Raw genomic sequence first — 14,329 nt, 5'->3', positions numbered from 1 at the left:
ATCCGACCATGTTTATACTGTCCCGATCCTAGAACGGTCAAAGTATAGCCACACACTCGTAGCTTTATACGTGACTGGCAGGTAAGCTATACGAGTGCGCTTAAGTCTGTCTCACTCATCCCAAATAAACAGTTTGTCACGTAAAGATACGGATTTGCGGCTCCTCAGATCTTTTATGGAATCTTTCAGCGCGCGTCGGCACCTCAAAAGCAGCGGCTGCGCGCTATAGCACTCTAAAAATGTCTTCTACGTCCTGACAGTTTTCTGACAAAGCTCTGTTTCCGTTCTTTGAGTTTTCAAATGTATTCATTTAACACCTTTTGAAAAATAGCCGATCTACAAGTTCAGCTTGCAGATCGGCTATTTTCAAATAGCGGAAATGTACAGTATATAGGGCTGAAGTGGTCAATGTATGCTTTGTAATATTAATCCAAATCTACAACTAACTAATAACTAGTAACTAAAGCTGTCAAATACATTTAGTGGAGTGAAAGTACAATATTTGCCTCTGAAATAGTAGTGGTGTATAAGTAAAAAGTACTGGAAATTGGAAATACTCCAGTGAAGTAAAACAAAATATTTTTCACCGGGGCCTATCAACCATGATGTTACGCCACTGGTCCCGCCCCTACCCATGATGTCATGCCACTGGTCCCGCCCCCTACCTACCGGGGCCTATCAACCATGATGTTACTGATGCCACTGGTCCCGCCCCCCTACCTACCGGGGCCTATCAACCATGATGTTACTGATGCCACTGGTCCCGGGCGCTATAGTCCCGCCCCCCCTACCTTTGGACGCCTCGGTGCCGTACAGAGCTGCCGCCGCTGTCCGTTCAGGTCGGGCAGCCACGCGTCCTTCACGGCGGACTTGAAGACCTGCCGGCCGTCCAGGTTCTGGATGGGCCGGAAGTTGCTGCGCAGGTACTCCACCGACTTGACGTGGTCCTGCTGCTCCGTGGTGAAGATGGAGTAGAACGCCTCCAGCTGAAACACCACAAAACAGCTCGTTAGAGGGGTAGGACGGACAGACAGACAGAGACAGAGAGACACAGAGACAGACACAGAGACAGAGACAGAGACAGACACAGACACAGACACAGAGACAGAGACAGAGACAGAGACAGACACAGAGACAGAGACAGACTGAGACAGAGACAGAGACAGACTGAGACAGACAGACAGACAACTGAACAACACGTATACACAATCTATCCGTGGTATATTGGGCAGAGAGCATGCAGGGACATGGCTCCGGGTGCTCAGGCCAGCTGCCCTGCTCGGGAGCCAGAGAGCTTGCTTTATAATTAACCTATTTAGACCTGAGGCCGATTAAAAAAGAAATGGCTTCTAAATCCTGAAACTGTTATCTGAAAAAGCTATGTTAGGGACAATCGTTGTCTACAGATGCTGATTTACAATTACGTTTTATATCAATATTAGAGAGAGACGTCCCATATTCTAAAAAAAAACACACTGGGTTGTTTTCACTGGAATATGTTACTTTTAATCTGTTTGGACTGGATGATTTGAACACTTAGTTTATGAATCAAGTACACTTGCTGTGCGTTGTTACAGGGGACCGCATGTAAATCCGACGGAGCATTAGTCCGACGTGCGGACGCGTCTCGGACTATAGCGCCTGCTCCCGTGCTTGCGTTTATGCAGTTATTACATGCAGTATATACTGGGGGGTGGGAACACTTTAGTTTGCTTTCATTTGTCACATCTCCCTCTGCCATTTTGGAGGTTAACGTTCCCGGGAGAAAAGGAATAAGTCCAAATCAACTGCAATGGGGACGCAACAACCCCCTGTGAATAAACAGACAAGCATTATAGATGATTACAATTCTATCGGTACTAGGCTGTGTCAAACCACTGATTCGCCGAGGCAAATTGATTGTCCGTGGGTACATCAAAGAGGGGGGGGGGGGGGGGGGGGGGGTTGTGACTGTGGTTTGTTTTGCAGGAGTTTGTCATTATGAATTAACCATAGTTCACTGGTTCCCCAGAGAGAAAGAGAGAGAGAGAGTTTCTAGGAACACGCACTGATGATGACAACCAATTGTCCCCCGTGCCTCCGAGTGCCACGAGTGTCAATCAGCTGTTCCAGGATCAGCGACAATGAAAAATAGAGGACGATGTATATACCTGGGGTGCACACCAGTGTCGTGCACTCCCAAAAAACAGATACAATCTACAAGATCACAATACGGTGCAGAATGGACGCATTGTGAGATACAGATCTGCTATACTTCCGGCGGCCAATGTATACGGATCAGTGTTAACCCCATAAAAGGCCTGGAACGCAACTGTCTGCTGTGTCGCCTTAGCACTTCAACCATTGTTTTACACTTCAGCTGTTGTTGTAGCAGAGCTATAAGCTCATAGTGCGGCATTATTATGCTATATACGAGCTTGTAGATATGCTATTTTTGAAAAATCTTGAAAACGTGTGCAACTCTTTGAATGTATATATTCTTTCACAGCAATGCTTCTGGGGGAGGGGGAGGGGGGGGGGGGTCCCTGGAACAACATACTTCTCAGATGTGGGTCTGTGGCCAATAGAAGGTACGCGTGTGACATCATCATCATACCTGGAGGTTATGCGGGAACGCCTACTGAGTGGCAAAAAACTACTTTCTGGCCTTGACAGCCCATATATATCCAAACAGAAAAGTCCTATATCTGATTGCATTAGAATTTAAAAAACATTAAATTCACTCGATTTGCCACTCGATCTGCCATTCACGTTATGCATGCGCATAATACCCTCTATTGAATAACATCTTTGGGGGGTCCTTGACATGAAATATTTTGAGAACCGCTGATATAGAAACAGTTTTTGATTGGTGCAACCACCCATCCGCCCGTGTCCGCCTATGTGTGTCTGTGACGTTATAATGAGCACGAGAATGAGTACAAGTAGGGGGCGCTGTTGTGCCAGAAACAGAGAGAGAGAGTGCTGCAGTTGCCTGCTAATGAGAGAGAGAGAGAGGGGGAGGGGGGGGGGGGTAGTTGCACCACTCAGTTCACACGGGCGTGATTTCTTTTTTTTAAAGAAAACTGTCATGATTCAGAAAACATTTAGTAGAATCTTGGTCTCAGGTGGGTTAAGGCTTCATGGAAGGCAGGCTGTGAAAGGACGTCGTCCTGTCCTGTCCTTCCTTCCCTCCCTCCCTCCCTCCCTCCCTCCCTCCCTCCTCCCTCCCCCCTCCCTCCCTCGTGGTGTCGTATCCTCCGTCACCTCCCAGGAGAGATGCCAGGGCACAGCCGCAGGATGAACCAGACACAGAAAGTATACACAATGGATGAAAAAGAGAAATAAATAAAGGAGAACAAACACAAATAATGAAAGAGGAAAGGCTGTGTGTGTATATAACTGTATACAGTATATACAGTATAATCCCCGCCTCCTCTCCCCTGTGACGTCTATTGTAACTCTCCCAAGCTATACCGTATAACAATACATTCGATTTTCAGGTAATTATCCAGATTGATTTAGTATATTATAAAGTGCAACCGCACCGCATCAGTGTCTGGCAATGGTTGATCAACAGTATAAGCCAAATGTATACTTTGTCGAACGACCGTCCCCTGCGGCCAAAAAAATATAGCTGATCTACAATCTGCGGGACAGCATCGTACGACATAGTATAAATTAGGCATTCACAAATAACTATAAGAGAAAGGAGGGTGCAACAAGAAATATATATATAGTGTGGTGTCCAGCTTTCAAGGTGATACAATTCTAATTGGTCCATCCAAAAAATATTAGTTAAGAATTATGATCAGATACTGCATGTATAGGACAAGACCATAGGCCTGAGATCTGTAGGTAACAGATAGGTACACTAACAGATGGAACTGACTGTATTAAAATATACAGGACCCTACTGGTAGTGTGTGTGTGTGTGTGTGTGTGTGTGTGTGTGTGTGTGCGCGCGCGCACGTGCGTGCATGCGTGGAATACTCGGTGCAGTTCAATGTGTTTGCCTGTGTCTGTGACGTGTCTGTACCGTACTTGTGTAGTTGTCTTTCTGACTGTTATGTGTCCAGCTATTTGGATAAACAGGTGGTTGCCATGGTTACGAGTAAAGGAGGGTGGAAGATGTTGTTGAATGTTGAAAGCTGTTTATGCATGCTGCAAGTTTGCAAGAGACTCACTGTTGAACTCTCACTGTGGACCTGTGGAGGCGTGCGTGCGTGTGCACGAGTGCGTGCGTGCGTGTATGCATGCGTGTGTACGTGTGTGCATGTGTGCGTGCATGCGCGTGTGTCTAAATTTGTTGGTATACTCTGCATTGTTACAAAGAGAGAGAGATAGAGAGAGAGAGAGAGAGAGAGAGAGAGAGATGAGATAAGGTACTGCTGTGTGTATTTCTGAGAATCAAAATTTTATAAAGTAATTTTCTGAGATTGATGTGTACCATGACTGGTCTCGCAGGTGGAGAACTATGTTTATGAAATTGTCTGTGCGTGTGTGTGTGTGTGTGCGTGTGCGTGCGTGTGTGCGAGCGTGAGTGCGTGCGTGCGTGCGTGTGTGTGTGTGTGTTTGCGCCGTGTGTGCGCATGTGCGTGTGTGTAGAGAGAGAGAGGGTTAGTCTAAGGCCAAGTGAGTCCAGACCAGACAGCATAATTATGGCATTAGAGCCACGGCTGCAACAGTATAATGAAAGATGAGATTTACACAGATTTATGGAGAGGCGGCAGACCGTTCAGAATGTTTCTTTATTAGAGAACGGGGGGGTTTTGGAATGACAAAAAGTAGCCCCAGGAAAGAGATCTTTGTGTGCCAATGTGACAATATCCATGACAGAGAGAGAGAGAGAGAGAGAGAGATAGAGAGAGAGAGAGAGAGAGAGAGAGAGAGAGAGAGAGTAGTCTCAATCCACAAACTACACCTCAGGAACATTTCCAGGCGGTTAACCGCTACATCTCTGTGATTTCAAGACAGCGCTGTATTGTATTACTCTTTGGTACAAGCTTTGTCTGCACTTTAAACGGAAACATCCGATTAGAAAAGACAGGAGAACGGGGACAAGGTCGACATTTCAGCCGCCATAGCTAAACACGTTTCTGCTAGTGGAAGCATTATTCCTCTCGTGTGTTTATACACAATGCATGCCACGTTATGGAAACTGAGGCGTGACGTGTTACACAACAGCGTCTACACTGCGGCATTGTTCGACGGCAGTTATCGGTATAGATTTGCATTTATTTTTTTAATAAAATGCGGACACGAAATGGACTGATATACCGTATATAGCAGACCACGGTCGCATAAGCTCAGGTATATTGACACATTTTCCTCATTGTCGTTGTCTCTACGACAAAATAAAGACTCAAAAGATTGAATGTATACACGCTTTGTGTAAAAGTGGCTATTCATGTGTATAGGCCGTGTCCATGTCCAGATAATGGTCGGCGCGGGTGGAGGAGGAGATGACAAACTATCCGTGGACTATACCCCACACATGCTTGGCTAAATTACCATATGCTGCATCATTTTCACCACATCAGGTGGTATAGGTGTGGGGGCGTGGTGGTATACATGTGGGCGGTCCAAAAGCAAATGCTGGCAGTCAGAGATGACACATCAACACGGGCACGCACGCACGCACTCACGGCGCGCACAGCCTTTCTCACACCCGCCACACGGCCCCATGCCAGGCTGTATTGGGACGAAATGCCCACCCTACCCGAACTCCTAATCAGACTCCAATCTCCTAATCCACAGCATGTCGATACCCCCCCTGGAGGAACAGACAGTTTCTGCCGAAGCCAAAAACTCTGCGAGAGCCCCATCGGAGGGAGGATGTGCTCTTTGTGTTGGAAATCACAGTCTCACTGGAGTCTAATCCATTCTGTGAGAGTGGGGACAAAACACAAACACACGCGCGCACCGCGCAAACGCACACACATGCACAGTCGCACACACACGCGCGCACGCACACACACGCATGCACACACACACACACACACACACACACACACACACACACACACACACACACACACACACACACAGTCCATATTCCTCTTAGCGGGAGACATTTCAGGTGAGTGGCCTAAAAGCCATGAGCATTGATCTCTCTAAAAGCTAGCTTTACTGGTAATTATTGTGTGGTCGGCCAACCAGACTATTGTTATTGTCAGTTTATTGTACGTTTAAAGTAAAAGTAATAGTTAAAAGTACTCCAAGTACAATACAGTTCCTTCTATATCTTCATATTTTAGTAAATTGTTTGTATATTTGTAAATGTTTCACAACGCAAACTCCTTCTGTTATGTGCAAAGCTGCACGAGGACAATACAAATAATTCAGATTCTGAATTTGACTTTTGCTCAAACATCATGAGTTCTCCATCCATCTCGATCTTGTCCTTTTGGGCCATTTTGGGCAAAGATATTTGGTGTAGAGTGAAATAAAGGAGGGTGCCTGTTATAATGTGAATGTGGGTTTTCATTCATGGCAGAGCGGTATAGTGTGAAGACCGAGTCCTGTCACATTTATTACAGTGCCTTACAGACGCCTGGGGGACTCCAGTCAACAAAGTATATTTTTTAAGTGGTTAAGAAAGGTGGAAAAACACTTCGAGCTCTGAAACTCAGTCACGGGCCAAGAGACAAAATCTACTCTCCGAATCACACAGTGTGATTCAATGTTGGTGCAATGTTCTAGAATCTAGACCTGAACTGAATCATGCTAAGGGTCAGTCCTGCACAGCAGAGGCATGCTGTGTTCCATCTTCCCTCTGTGTGTGTGTGTGTGTGTGTGTGTGTGTGTGTGTGTCTCTCTCTCTCTCTCTCTTCACCCCCACACGCCCCTCTAAAGCCCTTTGTTTTCCTAAATTCACCCTGAAATCCGCTCTATTACAGCCTGCTAGAACAGCTGTGGTCTCACTGTGAGTCGCAACAAACAAGCAAGCACAACAACAAACTTTTGAACGTTTAACCTTTTTGTAGCGATGGTGTGTTTGGTCTTATAATGACCTCTGCCAAGGAAGCCATGGAATGATTTCTGTCCGTCTGTTTGTCCGTGACCCAAGACATTTTGCCGAGCACGTCCATGCTCCACAAACAGGAAGACAGAAAAATAAACTAAATTGATTTGCAGTGACCCAGCTGTGACATTTTCTTCCTCGGTCGCCACCACCAGCGCTAACTTTAAAATGAGCATACTGGGCGGATTTCTATGATGCCTTGGTGGTGGAGGTCTGCACCATAGACATATAAAGTTAGACGCCCCTTTCGGCTCTGGAGCGTATGTGCTCAAGGGAGGGCAAAGAAATTCCCGAGTTTCCTTGCGAAGCCCCGCGGAAGCATGAGCGTGCGTCGCAGAGCGCATGTCTGGGTCTGATATAAGTCCCGGAAAAGATGCGCTGTGATTGGCCAGTAGTCACTTGAGTGACAGCGTGACGTAGTGTGCCGTACGTCCACTCTTCCGGCGTACCAGTGTAAATTCTTCCGCCCCTCTCGTCAACACACCTGGCTCCAACGAGCTGCAGCAGCCAATGAGGCATCTGTGGTTCTATCTATGGTCTGCACTCTATTGGCCATTATTCAGACCGCAGCCATCTTGCCAGAAAGGTGCTACGTAGGTGATACTTCCCATAGACAGCCCATTCATCCAAACAGAAAAGTCCTCTCTATTAAACAACCTTAATTGACTTTAATTAAACCTATTAAACGACGTCAAAATCACCAACAACTTTACATGTGTGTGTGTAGTTGACATTAGAATGAGTTTGTGTGGTCCAACAGATACTGGACATTTGTTTCCATTAGTATTGCTACACGAGCTTAGAGTGGACAAGTGTAGTTCCCATTAAATCTCTCTCTCTCTCTCTCACTCTCTCTCTCACTCTCTCTCTCTCAATCTCTCTCGCACATACAGTAATACTACTGTAGCCGTGGTCTCCCTTCCTGCAGCTCATTCGTTCTCCTTTGCCGCTGTCCCTTGGCCCCGCCTCTCTCCCTCCTCTCTCACTTACTCCCGGCCAACAAAAGGTGAGCACGTCGTTCACATTTGGCTTCCTCCAGCAGTGCTCTTAAGCAAACTCATTTGGTCTCATTAGGGCTATACGGATCTGCCACGTGCTCTGTGAGGGGAAAGAGGCAGGGACAGCTAGGAGTGGATATGACAGGACAGCTAGGAGTGGACAGGACAGGACAGGACAGGACAGGACAGGACAGGACAGGACAGGACAGGACAGGACAGGACAGGACAGGACAGGACAGGACAGGACAGGACAGGACAGGACAGGACAGAGGTGAAGGAAAGACCGTTCCATGATACAATACACAGTACACAGCAACACAATTATATAGGTTCCATTCCCTATTAGCATTACAGCACACACTTCTTATCAAGCAGTGCTGTTATGTACAGCCTTGACCTTATGCCTACACACAAGCACTTCAGCCAATACAGCCTTAGGCTATACAGACTCTATAGCACTGCGTGCTTAGTTTCACATGTTTGCATCCAATACAGATGTGGCACAAACTATATAGACTATAGAGCCATGATAATACGTACTGTATGGATGTACAGTATAGTTTCTTAGAAGTGTGCACTATAATGCCAAGTGGGCAAACTCCCAAAAAAATGACTTCAAGTGATTCTGACTCCGAAGAGAAATCAACAGGCCAAAAGAGCAAGATGGTTCCATGCATGGCCTCTGTATGGTAGCCGAGCCTCCAAGGATTGTGTGGGTAAAAGAGAGCCCACGGTTGAAAGAAGGAATCGATTCAGCCAGCGATTATATGCCACGGGAAGCTTGGCTTTTAAATGTACACTGTTAAACAGTTGCTAACACAAAGCGTAACATCAAATTAGATAGGATAAAATAAGAGAAAAGCTTTCTTAATCCCTAGAGGGAAATGGGAGTTATCTAAACAGCCAGGGTTGGCATATATACAGTAGATGAAGCAACAATAAAAGGAAGACTGATTTAGCTAATAGGCAAGATATCAAAATCTTGCATAATTATCGAGTTGCGCTTATAGACGCAGTAGTTGTTCAATGTGTGAAATGTTCTTCTGGAGTATGTAATACAAATTTCACAAAACCATTTCACGTGGCCTACATTTCGGCATGTGACATGCCTTTTTTTTTTTTTTAAAGGAACAGAGGCTCAGTGGGGATTTCCAATGCTAATCATAGTCAACAGACTAATTCATTTTCTCCTTCTTTTCACACATTGTGTTCTCTGGACTCCTGAACTGTAGCATCCCGGATTCCCGGGGTGTGCGTTGGACGAGGATAGACTTTCCCCAGCATGCCTTTGTGTGTCTCCCACAGAGAGTTATTTGTCATGACTTCTTTTTCGGATTCCGTTTTTGAGAAACATCGGCAATTCTTTAATATTTTTCGGGGGCCCCCCCTAGTCGTGGGCCCTCAGGCTTCAGCCCACCCTAGCCCAACGGTAAATCCGCCTCTGCGCGGGGTACATACAGTTACAACGTACATCAATTCACAAGTGTTTCCGTCATTAATGCCAACAGTCTTAATGCTTTGCCTATTGCCAATAAACACATTCACAATGACAAAGTATTTCATTCTCAACTCACATACTGTATTATGTGGCTACATGCCATGAGGTTCACCATGTACAAAACAATGCATCATGAGTTCAATAGGGAATCATGGCAGAACAATGATGATTGGAATTTATTGAACATTAAAAGAACATATATAGCCTTGCTTTGATGTATCCATTTGTATGTGAGCACAGCAGGCCCAGTGAGTAAATTATAAGGACGTTAAATAGAAGTAAAACTAAATCAAGTAAGACAATCAATCAATAACTATACCCACCAAATGAAATTGCTATTTCCTATTATGCTAACTAGTTGTTTCTGTTCAGGAACGCTCGGATAGTGGGTCGGACGCCTAAATGAGAAACACTTAGGACCGCACGTTTTTGTTTTTCTTTCATTCTCTGCGATATCATTTAATACTATTTATGTTCATGAATATAAACATCCTATTTCTCTCAACAATGTATGTATTTAAGTCCTGACAGAAGAATAAGCATGAAACACAACACCGTTGTTAAAAACACGTTCTAAAGCCACTTCAGAAGCAAGGATTTGAGCACTCAATTTCCTCCAAGGCTTTAATAAGGCGCAGTGGGGCAGACAAAGACTCGGTTCGATTCGCTGCATCTTGTTCAGACTTGTGTCTTCATTTTGACTCAGTCAGAACACTTTGTAGTCTTTTGTTTGTTGGTTTGTTTGCACTTGAAGCCTTGAAGTCAATTGAGTGCTCCCCTCCCGTCCTTTCTTTTTGGGTTTTTGGGCTCATGGAACTGTTTTTAAAATTGCATCCCTTCCTGGAGCACCGTCTGGCCAGTGGCCGAAGTGCAAACGGACTCCGTCAACACAGCATACAAATACAGCATATCCACAGAAGATAAGGGACACTTTCAATGAAGCAAGGGTCACAAGGATCACATCTGCAAGCCTACCTTTCACCACTATATAATCATACCTGCTATACAGATCCGACCGCTATAGGCCCATTTTGATGGTTTTGATTGCTATTATACTGACCGACAAAAAAGAAAAAAAGCCTGGGTTCCGACCGAGTCCACTTCAATTTGGCATAGAGTAGCGCAAACGTCATCACTCTCTGCCGATTTCTGATCGTCTGCACCTTTGTTAAATTGACGCACACACGCACACCCGTACACACACACACTCCTCTCTCTCTCTCTCTCTCTCTCTCTCTGTCGCTCGAATTAATTAGTCTCATGTCCAGCAGCTGCGCACAGTTTCTCCCGGCGGATCCTGCCGGGAGCTGCCTCTATGCCATAGAAAGCATAGGTGAGTTCCTAGGCTAACAGACGGGTAACACGGCTACTCTGACAAAGCCCCCTGGCACTATACAGTATGGCTCAGACATGTGTTAGATGGACGTACAGTAGGTGTGAGGTCAGCATATACTGTAGCAGCCCGAACTCTAGTGCCTGCAATAGGCTCTATATGCACACTCTTGAGTGTGTGTGTGTGTGTGTGTGGGGGGGACGTGTGTGTGTGTGTGTGTGTGGGGGGGGGGGGGGGGGGGGGGGGGGTTTGTGTGCGTGTGTGTGCGTGTCTTCCTCAAGGTTCAAGGTCTTTATTAATGTCCCAGAAGGGGCAATTAGGTTTACAGCAGAGAGTAGTGGTTTAAAAAACATACAAACAATACAAGACAACAACAAACATGAGACACCATATAGCATAAACAGAGAAAAAAAAAGATTAAAATTAAAATAATATTAAAATAAGAAAGGCTACACGTCTGGCTCACCTGCTTGTAGGAGACGAGGACGGGCCTGTTGAAGATGATCCACTCCACCACCTTGGTGCAGGGCGGCGTGGTCAGAGAGCCCGTGTAGCGGTAGTAACTGCCCAGGGAGGAGGGCAGCAAGTCCTTCAACACGAACGGCTCCAGGAAGGTCTCCTTCTCTGTGGACACACACAAAAGGGGACAATGTCTATTCTATTGCACACAGTGCTTATAACTCAAAGCGCTTTACAACAGTCCGGTCCATTCATTCGTTCGTACATGGGAGGCTAAAGCTTCGACGCTATAACCCACGCTGAAATCGATAAAACTAGGACACGCTCTCGCAAAGCGACGCGGGGTTTTCGGTTGCGGTGCCTATACAGCTTTTTCCCCAGCCATTGGGGGTTTGTGAAAGTGATTATATTTGCATTGTTCCGTGACCTTGTTCGGTAACCACTATTGACACAATTACATTGAACAGCTTTATTGTGTCCTCGCTGTTTGCTGGTGTAAACAACTAATTTGCTCACGATACATCATGTTACCAAGCCAGGGTGTTAGAATTGTATAAAAAGGCAGCAAGTTCTTTTAAAAACCCATTTTGGACTGAGGTCGATAAAAAAAAAGGCTTCTAAAATCATTTTTCTGAAAAACCCATGTTTCTATGTGTCAGTGGTGCTCAACCTTTTTCATGTCAAGGACCCCTAGAATTATCTCTATTGGGCCAAGGACCCCCATCTCAAAATATGTAGTTCCAGGGGACCCCCCCGGAAGCAAATATTTTAGTTAAAAAGGTTCGATTCGCGCCACATTTTCACGACTTTTTCAAAAAATAGCAGACCTACAAGCTCGTAGTGCGCCACTCGGTGGCGCGCTATGAGCTTGTAGATCTCCTATTTTTCACTATAAATAAGAGCCATTTCTGCTATGTAGCTATAGTCCACCACACATAGACATTGGAGTGTGTGGGGAGGGGAATGCAACACAGCTAACGTGACAGATTCAAACCCACGACAGAGGTTGTGCTTAAAGGGACGTGAGACTCTACTTGTATGGCAATTAGTTCCTTGAGGAGCTATACAGTGCCCCTTTGTTTAGTGAAACATATCCAATTACCCTATAAGGGCATTCAATGAAAAGGAATTAAAGTAGTTCATAATCACAGCGATATGCATCTCAGCGACTATACCGGCGTCCATCCCTTTTGTTCAGATGTTATTGGCCCTCGAGGTGTTGGTGGCCTTGGAGAGGATGTGGAAACTGTGTGGCGGGGCTGTAAGGCTATGTAAATGACGGTGGCTGACGCTGCGAACACAATTTAGAACAAAGGATTAATTTGTTGATGATGATGCGTGCTTAGAAGCAATGTGCTTTATGCATGCTGTTGTTGCTAAAACATCACTCCATGCCAACGCCAGAGAGTGGGAGCATCTTGGTTTGGGTGATTGTCATCCCACAAAAGGTGTTTTTCTTTTATTTTTTGTATTTTTCTTTTTCTGCAACCAGGGCCTGCCTGTGAGTCGATGCTGCTGGCGTCTTCGTTGGACGGCTTCATCCCAAACCATTTTGTCAGCAGTCTGTTCTTGTCACGAACAAATCTCACACTCTCCAAAGACACTCAATCCCAGTAAGAGGCAATGGCCATTTTCCTTTGCAACAGTCCCTGTTTAATGGTGACGGCTCTCCATCGGGGCACACTGTGAATAATGTGCAGCTGGCTGTAGCTCACCTGCTGTCCAACCCCAGCAGCATTAACCAGAAAGAGTCTGTCCGAAATACTGTGTGTGGGGGAGAGAAAACGAAAACGGGTGTCCCAACTGCCAAGGAGACCAGCCAGATTTCTTGGGCAAAATCAAGATAGCAGCTGTGTAGAAAATCCCCTCAAATATGGCACGGGAACAAAAGGAGGCCGAGATAAATGGTTTGCCTCTGCTCCATATTTCTCAATACATAACTAACACTGGGAATCCTATTGAGATGGGGGATGAAAAGGGGGGGAAGCTTAGCGCGCTAGCAGTGTGCAGCGGAACCACATCAGATTGAATGTGAAAAGGCAGAGCTCTGGGATTAAACCCCCCCCCCTCCATCAGCGACGACGTGGAGAAGACACACCCGAGCTACAGAGAGACCGAGAGAGAGAGAGAGAGAGAGAGAGAGAGAGAGAGAGAGAGAGAGAGAGAGAGAGAGAGAGGAGAGACGAGAAGAGAGGAAGGACAGGGAGATAGAGGTGCAGAGAATCGCTCTTATTGCATACTTCAATACCAACAGTTGGCTAGCATGACCGCAGCAGTAGCGACACAGACTAGTACAAAGGGAGAGACACTTTCTGAGAGAGAGAGAGACAGAGAGAGAGAGAGTATATTCCTCTTAGCTAAATTCTTACACAGAAATGTTAATTTAACTTTGACAGGGCACAAAGGTAACCACATGGACGTTTGGTTACCTTTGTGCCCTGTCAGAGTTATACAAAACGGCTAAATCACCACTGAGTATTTTACTGTGTGTGTGCCTACTATAGCCAGGAGGCCATAACATGGCTGTCCCAGTAACTGTACGGAAACACCGTAAGCTGTTTCACCCGTTAAAAAAGTAATTGCCAATCAGGGTCACACAGTGCTGAGTCAGTGGAGACTTCAAAGCCACCAGCCAGGCTATAGCTCGTTGAATTAATGGACGTGTAATTTGTGCCGGCGAGGAGGAGGAGGAGGAGGAGGGGGAGGAGGAGGAGGAGGAGGGGGAGGGGGAGGAGGGGGAGGAGGAGGAGGGGGAGGAGGAGGAGGGGGAGGAGGAGGAGGAGGAGGAGGAGGAGGAGGAGGAGGAGGAGGAGGAGGAGGAGGAGGAGGAGGAGGGGGAGGAGGAGGAGGGGGAGGAGGCGGGAGTTCATTTTAATGCCACGATACGAGTGCGGCGGGAGCAGCGACGCTCGAGTGTGCAAACAGGGGAGGAATGACACCGTGCTGACACAAGGGCCCCGTGTAAATATACATCTAAATGCAAAAGCTAGACAATGACACGGCCAAGCGCTGCCTTTTCCGTGTGCATATTAAAC

General features: G+C 46.2%; 1 protein-coding gene across 1 annotated transcript in view; it reads right to left on the bottom strand.

Moving 5' to 3' along the window:
- Positions 1-14,329, bottom strand: part of LOC308328649 (receptor-type tyrosine-protein phosphatase gamma-like) — a 385,093-nt gene that overhangs the window by 89,547 nt on the left and 281,217 nt on the right. The window contains 4 exon segments of the mRNA XM_080782637.1: positions 792-813; positions 815-835; positions 837-986; positions 11,302-11,459. Of these exon segments, the coding sequence (XP_080638763.1) occupies positions 792-813; positions 815-835; positions 837-986; positions 11,302-11,459 (351 nt within the window).

This window comes from Protomyctophum bolini (assembly GCF_963924005.1).
Source record: "Protomyctophum bolini genome assembly, chromosome: 2".
NCBI classification, from domain to species: domain Eukaryota; kingdom Metazoa; phylum Chordata; class Actinopteri; order Myctophiformes; family Myctophidae; genus Protomyctophum; species Protomyctophum bolini.
The sequence above is the reverse complement of the archived record's forward strand: the minus strand, read 5'-3'. Positions and strand labels throughout refer to the sequence as shown.